A 12,046-nucleotide genomic window follows, 5' to 3' on the forward strand; every position below is an offset into this window, starting at 1 on the left:
ATAAATGCTGGTTATGTTGAGTACACCTTAAAGGAAAGGGGGAGATTACAAACAAGTCTCCTGATTAAGGTGTGGTAGGTCCAAAGAGTGAAGTTTCAGCCTAAAAAGACTCAAGTTGAGCTGACTGAAATTCAAAAATATTTAAACTTCTCTGGGAGTGAGATAAAGTTTTGAAGAAAAGAATAGAACTTGGCACCTTGAGAGAGACAGAAAATAGTGCAGAAGGAATTCGAAACTAAAACCTTTAACATAACGAAAATTTCAGTATATTTTATAAGGGAAGAGGATATTGATAGACAGTCAAGTTATTTGAAGAAGCTTTTGAAAGTGGCCCAGGATGTGAATGGAATGATATGAGATGAAGATCTCAATGTGCAAGTTTTTATCACTGGCTCCAGTGTCGAAATGGTTTGGGGGTATACGTAAAAGTCCAGTACTATGGGAAGAAACGTTAATGAATTTGCCCTGCCACACAATCACACAGTGATGCAAGGAAAATTGAGGCTTTGAGAAAGACTGAAATTTAATTGTTTAGAGGGTTGGACCGGCTCCTGCTGAAAGCTAATTTATTTTTCTTGGAACTTGTTCTTGCCCCTCATTGTGTTCTTATGATTCATCTTGAATGTCATAGTTTTAGAAGAGCTATTCAAAGCACTTGTGATAGCTGCTTGCTGTGGGTCATAAATTGCTTTTGTTCAGTCTGGTCCAAGAAAAGTTATTGTTTTTAAAGTGGTATTTTCAGTATGAATTTCAGAGATACTACAACTGTTTTTATAACTTCACCCTGTTCTTAAGGTTCGAAGAGCAGCCTCAGTGTTGAAAATCCCAGAACATCATCTCAAAATAAGAAAAAAACAAAGATAAAGAATGTTTCAGAGGTGACCAAATCAGGTGGGAGCATGATTTACAAAATAAAATATGTATTGTTAGACCAAATTACTTTTAATAATGCTCTTGGATCAACATATAGGCAGATTTTGCCCAAGATCTTTAACACATGCTCCAAGGAGAGGCAGCTGGAAGCAAATGCAACCATTATTTTTCTTATTTGTGAATATTGAGGGAAATAGCGGTGTACTTACTGCCACTAATTTGTGATTAGCTAATTTACCACAAATTGTAGATTAGATTTTGGACCTGATTGGTGCACATTCAATGAGTTTAACACAACAAATTTCTGATTTCAAATGAAATAAAACTAGCATTGATCCATCTAAGCAGTTGAATTAAGGGCAGCTAATATTTAATTGATTACCTTTGATTGTCAAGGGCTGGTGGTCAATCTCTGTCCTGTTGGAAGTAATCATTGCATGGTATGGTTGTGGCACAATGTTATTTGCCACTTTTCAGGCCATACCTGGAAGCTATCCACAGCTGGTGGGAAAATGCAAACACTTAAGTATGAAGTCACAGAAGGTTCATTTAGAAAGTAAGTGACTTTGATTTCCAAGATAAATTTACTGATATGTTTCAGCCTGTTCTACTCTACGCATACATGAACAAATACTTATTAAACTTTGAAAAATCAAAATTGTTTTTGACATTCTTGCCATTATGTGGGGATACGACAAAAGGATCTGGCAATGAAGCCTCTGGTAGAATATATTGGCACCTGGTTGTTCTTTCTATTATTTATATAAGTAAAATGATTGTGAAGTTTTCTGTAGTTAAACAAATTCTTAATTATGTTTGTTCCAGAATATTGCTTTTCCGTGTGATCAATATTTCATTTTTCACTTAAATGTAACTTTTTTGTATATTTCTTCAATGTTAAGTAAATGCATACTTGTATTAGCAAAAGTATGGTTAAATAAGCTGTGATAGGAACACGCTTGTACACACTTTCAAAAAAAAATTCCAATTGAGACTCATCAAAATTTAGACATGGAGGAAAGATGTTGGCAAAGAATTACATTTTTCACTTCTTGGATGCTTGAAATTGAGGAATATGCATTTCTAATTTTAGTGGCTAAACATGTGAATTTCATCTTCTATCATTTCATTACCTTCATTTATTTCAGCCTTTCCAATAAACGTGAATCTAAATTTCATAAGCATTTTAGACATTTTTAATGAAATAATACAATTCTTTTGTTAAACATTATTCTGAAGACAAATCTGACACTTACATGAAGATAAACTTTTTTTTCTCAAATCCACTTTTGAGGCTTGTTCACAGCTGCACTTTGTCTAATTAGGAGGGAGCTAGGAGCTTTTGTATAATTGATATCAGTACTATCTTATAAATGGAATTTTAGCATGAAAGAGAGAAGTCCATTTCCTTTCTGTGCACCCACCATATCAGTTTTGTTTTGAAATGAGGAAACCTAGCCTCTGAGGCAAGTTTAAACGTAGGTGGAATTGAAACTCACTGTTGTCATATTGGTAGCCCAGAATTTGATTGTCTTAATTTGTTCCGGTGCTGCAATGCCTCACAATCTCCCAAAGTAACAGTAATGACTGTTCACCTCTTGAATTAATTGACTTTATGAATGGTAGCTTATCAGGGATTATTAGCTACGAACCTGGATCTGTAATTGATTTTAATGTTTTTCAAATGCAATGCGTTTTGACACTTTTCATTAGCTATTAAATGAAAAGCCTATTCAGATATTTCTTGCATCCACTTCCCAGTGGTTCTATTTTCTTTCTATAATATGGTGACCAGGTTGTACACAATGAAGCAAGTGGTTCAAACTAGGATTGGTTCAGGCTTAAAAGAATTTCTCTTCAGTTTTGTCCTTTTAGAAATAAATTGTTAAACTTGGCTTGCTTCTGTTTATGACCTTATAACTTGCGTATTTATATTTTGAGGTCCATTTGTTCCTCTATCCTATCTGGATTTGTTTTCACATCTGCTTATTTATTTATGGGATATTTGGAGGTTCACTGGCAAGGCCTATATAATTGCTGTTAAGTTGGAGATGGTGAACTGCATTATTTAAACACTACAATCCTTCTCGTATTGGTACTCCCCAATCTGCTGATGGACGGGAGATTCTAGGATTTGGAGTCAGTAATGATGAAGGAATAGTGAGATATTTCCATGTCAGGATAATGGGTGGCTTGGAGGAGAACCTGGAGGTGGTGGCATTCTTGCCCTTGGTGGTAGAGTCTCTGGTTTGGGAAGTTATTGGTAGAGTAACCTTGGCAAATAAGGGCCTACCAAACTAGTAAATTGAATCAAGGTCTCTGTTGAAGTAGTAATTTCTAAATAATATGTGACCTCTTTGGGTTACCAAAGTGTAGTGACTCAAATTAAAACATCGTGAAATTCATTTATCTTGTATTCCCATTCTGCACATTAATGTATGACCTGCAACAAATAATACATTTTCCAATACAACTTGATAGAAAATAAACTTGCGAAGTAGAATTTTACTTTTAGTTCTGAATTTTTCTGCTGAAGTAAATTGACATTAACCTTTTTCTTTATTTAAATGGTCTTTTCACTTCTCTGCAGGTGGTATTTTCATTATAAGAAATTGTTTGGAAACAAAATCTTTGTCAAGAATGAGAAAGCATCTCTCTTTTCAAAATGAGTGCACTTGCATATGTTTTGGTGTATTATAACAAAAGGTCACAAATTTACAATAAAAACTGAAATAATGATTTGGCTTTACCCCAAGTTTTCATTGAATTACTCCATGAATTTGTGTAACTATCGGATTATATTATGATTTCCTTTTGTTCTGTTGTGAAATGCTGTGTTGTATGCTGCACTGTAGATTTAACAGCTGAGGCTAGCGGAGAGCTTATGGATGTCCGAAAGAAGCTGTTTGAAGAGCTGAAAGAAAGAAACCAAATATTGGTTTCTGAAAATCAGGTTATTGCCCAACAGGCTCACAACCTGATGCAACAGCTGCAGAAGATGCAGCTTAAAGTGGAGCAACTGGAAAAAGAAAATCAAAAGCAACAGGAAACTGGGAATGGCCAACCAAGTGAAGGTTGTAAATTTCAACCCTCCTTCAATAATATAGTAGCTACTAATTCATCACAATTTAACTTCAGGAGTGAAATATTTATTGGTAAACGTAATTATGAAGTACTTTGTTTTGATTCTTAAGATGTTGATTAATACCTTAAGTGTACTGTAATATAAATCAATTTTCATCATTGGGAAAGATTATTCAACACTTTATTTGTGGGATTTGAACAAGTACCAAAATGATTTTCATCTTGCTATATACCTTTTCCAGATGAAAAACCAGAACTGGTTTCACTCAGGCAACAAGCTCAGGAGTTAGTGGATGAAAATGATGCTTTGAAAATGACAATACATCGCTTAAGTATAGAGCTAAGCCATTATCAAACTAAATACAGATCTGTGGATAAAGAGGTAAAACAAAACTTGAAGTTTATTCTCTTTTTTCTTTTCTGTGTCATCCTGGTTTGCTCATCAAACAAAAAACCTGTTTGTTTTCACAGTTTCTCTTAAAAAAATTATGTTGATGCAGACAGTTGCAGGACACCAGATTTAATGCCTTGTAACATATAAAACAGTCTTAACATTTAGCAACTTTGTGACATATTCCATGTTCAAACAACACGAATTGTTTGCCTCCTGCCTAACAGGAGAAAGTAGCAACATTATTGTGAACATTTGCAGTTTTTTTGATTTGCATTGAGACTCTCAGAAGTTAGTGGTAAGCAACTACCTTCTTGAACAAATTGAAACTCCCATTGTACCTTTAGGTCCAGAATTTAGACTGGTAGTGAAGGAATGGCAATACATTTCAAAATCAACATGATGTAGTGTTTAGACCCTGGCCTTACTGATAAACTGACAAATTAATTGTCTAATCGTGTATAGCTTGAGCACACAAAACACACAGCAGGGACTTAACAATATAGCACTGACAAACTGTGCCAGGTGGGCACTGAAAGTTGTTAGTTTTCCTTTTTCAACCCTTTTGTGTTGATTTTTATGTTTTGATTTCTTGTTTTCTTTGAGCTTCCCAAAATGGTGGACCACAATTACAATGGATCTGCATTGGAAAAACTCTCTTCTTCTTGCAGATAAAGATTGAAGCAAATCACCTGCTTTATGTACATTTCTATAATCAGTTGCTTACTAGACATAAACCATTAGATTTTTGTGAGTTGTCAAATGCTACTTCTATCACATGGTCATCAGCAGCCAAAGTTGTCCAGTTTGTCAGCTATTTTGTTTCTTCAGCAAATCCATTTACCTTTTTGCTAGCTCTACGAAACAAAGATATCAGCTGAAATAAAACAGAATTGCTGGGGATTCTAGAGTTCTCCACAGATGCTGCCTGACCTGCTGAATATCCCTGGCATTTTGTGTTTCTTGTATTAAATTTCCAGCATCTGCATTTTGTTACTTTTCAACAAATGACAGTTATGTCTTTCCACTATAAGCATTCTCATTGGTATCATTTGGTTAAACGGCACACAAACATGTGGTTACATCTTTCAGAGTCAGAAAGTATGAATGCATACCAATTAACTATATTTTCCAAAGCTTGAAAATGATTGGAAGGGCAATGGGGAGTCACTTGCTGCAGGGTACCCAGCCTCTGATCTTATAGGCACAGGTTCATATAAACCTCTGGCCATAGGTGACTCTCAGGATTTTGAACATGGTAATATCATTGACTAACCACCATCCTTTGTCATTCAGTCTCTTGCTGGAGATGATCAATGTCTGGCATTTATATGGCTCAAATGTTACTTGCCATTTACCAGTTCGGACCTAAATGTTGTCTTGCTGCTTGCTGGCATGAGTTGCTTCATTATCTGAGCAGTTGGGAGAGAGTTAACCTTTTTCAATCATTGGTAAATATCTCACTTATGACCTTTATGGTGGAGGAGAGTTTATTGTATGTCAGAGCAGCTGAAGATGTCTGACTAGATGCTGCTCGAAGGTACTCCTGCAACAGTTTCCTGGAGTTGAAATGGTTGACCCCCAACAACTGTAATCCTACCTTCCTTTTTATTGGGTATGACTGGAGAATTTTCCCCCAGTGCACTATTGACTTCGGTATTGCCAGTGCTTTTTAATACCACTTTAATCAAAGGCTATCTTGATGTCAAGAGAAGCCACTGTCATTGTGCTCCTGGAATTTGGTCTTCCGTTTATATCAAGACAAAGCAATAATGATCTGGAGCCAAGTAGCCCTTTTAAGAAGCATTTTTAACTCCATGCAGCCAAGAAGGCTTATACTTTGTAAAGATCCACTCCCACAATAGTTGTGTATCCACCAGAAAATATTGAACTATAATCTGAGCTGGTTTCCTTGGCAGTTTTTCCAAGCTTCCTGTGTATTTTGGCATCTAATGGTGCAGATTTACAGCTTTCAATCCAATCCAAATCGGCTCTTCTGAGAAAATTTTGAGTTGGGTCTTCAAGTGCATGCCACGCCTCACAGATGTCTGCATGTACAGAAAATATTCTGTTAATTTTTTTTCAACTTGCTTTCTCCTATGAAATGTGTTTTTCTTTTTGTTAACATACTTTCTTGTGCAAGGAATGTATGCTTCTGTGATTTCTGTGCTGAAAGTGCGGTTCCACTTTTAGATTTAGTGTTACTTTATGGTTGTGACTCTTGCAGTTGGAGCCAGCCATAAAGATTGTCAGTTGTCAGGCTGACATAATTTGTAAAGAGGTTTTATCAATCAATCCTCTGAATACCCTAAGATTATTAGGGGAGCTAAGGAAGAGCAGAGCTAAGGAATCAGAAGATGCCTCTAATTTCAAATTAGCTTTTAATGCCTTTTTTCCTTATTTTGTACATTTAACTTTTTAATCTGTATACATGCATTCATATTTTTTAAACTGTCACTGCTTTCTTTGACATGCATTTCATTTTAGTCTTGCAGTATTCTGAAGAATATACTGTCACCAAGTGTGATAGTTAAATATTTCTGCTTAACTTCTCCCTTCAATTCTCAGCCCATGAGCTCCTACTTGCTTTGTATCATGGCGAAGAACAACACTTCTTTATGTTTGAAGCAAGATTTTGTCTTTTACCTTTACAATTTCAGCTTTAACCTCGGTTCCCATATTCTCTTGGATAGCATATGCTTGGAACTTCTGATGTGTGTATCTGGAATTCCTGTAGTTCTAGATAGCACTCAGAAGTAGATAAAATTGACTGGTCAATCAAATCATTGCTGGCACTGAATGGCTGCTAAACTTGGTAACTAAGATCATAGTAATTGTACAAAGCATTTAAAAAGGTTTTGAGCAGATAAGATGCTATATACTGTACATGCAAGTAATAAACTATAAAATACTCTGCAGAGGACAGGATACATTTAACATCTATTATGTTAATGTGTCGTATTTTTTATTTGTATGTATTTTCTATTGTTATCATTATTACTGTTTTTTGATAATTAGCAATGTCCAACAACCCCTCTTATTTTAGGCAAACAATGTTGTAAACCTGAAGTCTCTTCTCCATATTTCTACGGTCTTTTTCTCCATTATGCTTTTGGAGACTAGAACTTACTAATCTTTTCCTTAGCATAACTCTGTTTAAATATAGGAAATACTTTGGAAAATCCAAAATGATGATGCAGGCAAATTTCATAAATATTCTTTACCATACCTGTTATGGTCTTTATACTTTAATTAAACAAATTAATTAAAAACTTTTGCTAAATAAGTTCTGTTTGGATGATAGTAAATCAGTTACCCTGTTTGGAAAATATCCAATTCATATTACACTATAAAGTGACCTTGCAACCTTTTTTTTAATATGTGTCCTTGCATTGGGTTGGGACCTCAGGGATGGGAGCTACTGCCATGGACCTGATATCTGCTGTTTCTGTTCTCGATTCCTAATTGCAACTTTCTTATTATTGTTCACACATCATGAAAATTTAATTTTCATTTACTTCATATCTCTATTCCTTACCACTCTTATTCCTCTTAAATTTCAATATTTCACATTTCCTTACAACATTGAGGATATGCTTGATCACAGATAATACGCACAAATAATAAGACCTTAATTACGCACTATTTGCCTTCCTTCACAGCTACACTGAAATTATTGCCTATTGCCAAAATCTGATTTGCATTCCTTTATTATAACTAATTTCTTTAGATCATTTAATTACTGCTATAGCTTGTATAAATCCTCCAAACTCCATTTCCAGAATCCAGTGTCTCACCATCAGTAACCAGTATCGCAGATAGACTTAGTCGTAGAATAATATAGCATGGAAGCAGGCCCTTCAGCTAAACTCATCCATGCTGACCATGGTGCCCACCAAGCTAGTCCGATTTGCTCACTTTGACCCATATCCCTCTCAACCCCTCCTATCCATGTACTTATCCAAATGTTTTTAAATGTTATTAATGTACCTGCCTCAACAACTTTCTCTGGCAGCTCATGCCATATACGCACCACCCTCTGTGTGAAGAAGTTGCCCCTCAGGTCCCATTTACCTTGCACTTTAAACCTCTGCCTTCTAGTTTTTTGTACACCTTTGTCAGGTCATCCTTCAATCTCCTGTGCTCCAAGTAATAAAGTACTCGCCTGTGCAACCTCTCTCTATAACTCCGGCCCTCGAGTCCTGGCAGTATCCTTGTGGATCTTCTTTGCACTCTTTGTTGTTTCCTATTGCAAGGTGACCAGAACTGTAAACAGTACTCCAAGTGCAGTCTCACCAACATCTTGCACAACTGCAACATAATGTTCCAACTCCTCTACTCAATGCCCTGACTGATGAAGGTGTGCCGAACACTTTCTTCACCACCCTGTTTACCTGTGGTGCAGCTTTCAGTGAATTATCTCCTTGTACTCTTAGGTCCCTCCATTCCACAACACTCTTTCCAAACAAAAACCTCCTGTGAAGTACTCTGGACTGTTCAACGGAATTGGAGATTTGGCCATGCATACATGAATGTCGTGAAGAAAACCAACTTTTTTTTTGTAATTATTTCAGGGATCACATCATACTGGCCTTCCACCATCAGGACCACCTCCACCTTGGCTTGTAAGTAAACTGTAACATTTCAAGTTTATTTTTAGATAGACTATTCCTAAATCTAATTTTCTACGTGTATTTTTCCCTTGGCCATGAGGAGGGAGTATGCCATATAACATTGATGCATCACTGAACCCGCTCAAATCTATGTGGTAAATTTGTAATTTGGGTTAGATGTCCTTTTCCCTTTGTTGCGTACATTGAGTATTTTCATATCATTCAAGATTCTGTAAGGTTAAAGAACACTGCAACTTTATGATGGCCTTTTGATTGTTACTGTCTGGTTACTTTTTCCAATGTATTACAATCAGTATTAATATTGAATATTGTTATTATGAATATTTCTGGCCCAGATTCTGTCCCCAAAAATTAATAAAAATTGACCATGGCAGAGATGGGAAAAAGCTTTTATTTCATGGTACTTCAGTATTTCAATGCACTTTCTTTAGTAGTTGCATATTCTCTTGAGGGAGAACAGCTAGAAGTCATGGTACACATTGGTACCTACGACGTAGATAGGAAAAGAGATGAGGTCCTGAAGAAGGAATATCGGGAGTTAGGAAGGAAGCTAAAAAGCAGGACTTCAAGGGTGGTAATCTCTGGATTCCTGCCTATGACAGTGAGGGTAAGAATAGGAAGCTATGGCAGACGAATGCACAGCTGAAGAGTTGGTGCAGAGGGCAGGGTTTCAGATTTGTTGATTACTGGGATCTCTTTTGGGGAAGGTAAGACCTGTACAAAAGGGATGGGTTACACCTGAACTCGAGAGGGACCAATGTCTTTGCGGGCAGGTTTGCTGGAGTTGTTGGGGAGGGTTTAAACTAGTTTAGCAGGGGAACGGGAACCAGAGTGTTAGGTCAGTTGATGGAGCAGTTAGTGTAAAGGTAGATGCATTATACAGAGAGACTGTGGGGAAGGATAGACAGTGGATAGGCTATAAACACAGTTGGATGGGTTGAAATGTCTTTAATGCAAGAAGTATTAAGAATAAGGGTGATGAACTCAGAGCATGGATCAGTACGTGGCATTACGATGTTGTGGCCATTTCAGAGACTTGGCTGTCACAAGGGCAGGATTGGTTGCTTGATGTTCCAGTGTTTATTGTCTCAAAAGAGATAGAGAAAGGTAAAATGCGGGGGGGGGGGGGGGGGGGGGGGGGGGAGTGGCATTGCTAGTCAGGGATAGTATCACAGCTGCAGAAAGGGAGGATATTGTGGAGGGATCGTCTACGGAGTGTGGGTGGAAGTTTGAAACAGGAAGGGAGTGATCACTCCATTGGGAGTATTCTATAGGCCCCCCAATAGCCACCAGGACACTTGGGAGCAGATAAGTAGGCAGGTTTTAGAAAGGTCCAAAAATAACAGGGTTGTTGTGATGTGAGACTTCAACTTCCCTAATATTGACTGGCACCTCCTTAGTGCAAAAGGTTCAGATGGGCCAGAATTTGTTAGGTGTGTCCAGGAAGGATTCCAGACACAGTATGTGGACAGGCTGACTCAAGGAGAGGCCATGGTGGATCTAGCATTAGGCAACGAACCTGGTCAGGTGACAGACCTCTCAGGCAAGCATTTCAGAGATGGTGACCACAACTCCCTGACCTTTTGCATAGTCATGGACTGGGATAGGAGCAGATGGTATGGGAAAGTTTTTATTTGGGGGAGGGCTAATTACGACAGTATTAGGCAGGATCTTGGGAACGTAAATTGGGAACAGACATACTCGGAAATGCACAGAAGAAATGTGGAGGCTGTTTAGGCAATACTTGCATGGGGTTCTGGATAGGTTTTTCCCACTGAGACAGGGAAAGGATGGTAGGGTAAAGGAAACATGGTTAACGAGAGGTGAAATATTTAGTCAAGAGGAAGGAGGAAGCATACTTAAGCTTCAGAAAGCAAATATCAGGCAGGGCTCTTGAGAATTATAATGTAGCCAGGAAAGAGCTTAAGAAGGGACTTGGGAAAGCTAGAAGGGGACATGAGAAGGCCTTGGCAAGTAGAATTAAGGAAAACCCCAAGGTGTTCTACACGTACATGAGGAGCAAGAGGCTGACTCGAGTGAAGGTAGGACCAGTCAGGGATAAGGGGGTAAACGTGCCTGGAGGTGGAGGAGGTAAGGGAGGTCCTTAATGAATACTTTGTTTCAGTGTTCACTAGAGAGAGGGGCTTTGGTGAAAGCGAGGTCAGCATAGAACAAGCTAATATGCTGGAGCATGATGAGGTTAAGAAAGAGGTCGTGTTGGAGCTTCTGAATACTGCGACCGGACGGGGTATACCCCAGGTCACTACAGGAGGTGAGGGAAGAGATGGCTGGGGTGTTGATGATATTTGCATCATCTCTGGCCACAGTACTGGTACCAGAGGATTGGAGGATGGCTAATGTTGTTCCCTTGTTCAAGAAAAGTAATAGGGATAATCCTGGGAATTATAGACCAGTGAATCTTATGTCAGTAGTGGGCAAGCTATTGGAGAGGATTCTTAGGGACAGGATTTATGTGCATTTGGAGAAGCAAAGTCTTATTAGGGATAGTCAACATGGCTTTGTGAGGGGCAGGTCATGCCTCATGAGCCTAATTTAGTATTTTGAGGAGGTGACAAAACACATAGATGAAGGTAGAGTGGTGCATGTGGACTTCAGTAAGGCGTTTGACACGTTCCCCATGTTAGGCTCCTCCAGAAAGTCATGAGCCATGGGATCCTTGGAGACTTGGCTGCATGGATTCGGAATTGGCTTGCCACAGAAGGCAGAGGGTGGTTGTAGATGGAGCATATTCTGCCTGGAGGTTGGTGACTAGTGGTGTTCCACAGGGACTGGGACCCCCACTTGTTGTGATTTTTATAAATGAGGAGTGGAGGGATGGGTTAGTAAGTTTGCGGATGACACGAAGATCGGAAGGGTTGTGGATGGTGTAGAAGGTTGTTGTAGGTTACAACAGGATATAGACAGGATGCAGAGTTGGGCGGGCAAGTGGCAGATGGAGTTCAATTCTGAAAAGTGTAAATGATGCACTTTGGAAGAACGAACATGAAGGTGGAGTACAAGGTTAATGGCAGGATTCTGAGCAGTGTGCAGGAACAGAGGGATC

General features: G+C 38.3%; 1 protein-coding gene across 3 annotated transcripts in view; it reads left to right on the forward strand.

Moving 5' to 3' along the window:
• Positions 1-12,046, forward strand: part of cep89 (centrosomal protein 89) — a 104,157-nt gene that overhangs the window by 28,862 nt on the left and 63,249 nt on the right. For all 3 annotated transcript variants that reach the window (XM_052028227.1, XM_052028228.1, XM_052028229.1), the window contains exons 8-11: positions 796-891; positions 3,729-3,947; positions 4,200-4,339; positions 8,923-8,973. In XM_052028227.1, coding sequence (XP_051884187.1) covers positions 796-891; positions 3,729-3,947; positions 4,200-4,339; positions 8,923-8,973 — 506 coding nt within the window. The remainder of the gene's footprint in view (positions 1-795; positions 892-3,728; positions 3,948-4,199; positions 4,340-8,922; positions 8,974-12,046) is intronic.

This window comes from Pristis pectinata, chromosome 13 (genome assembly GCF_009764475.1).
Source record: "Pristis pectinata isolate sPriPec2 chromosome 13, sPriPec2.1.pri, whole genome shotgun sequence".
Taxonomy (NCBI): domain Eukaryota; kingdom Metazoa; phylum Chordata; class Chondrichthyes; order Rhinopristiformes; family Pristidae; genus Pristis; species Pristis pectinata.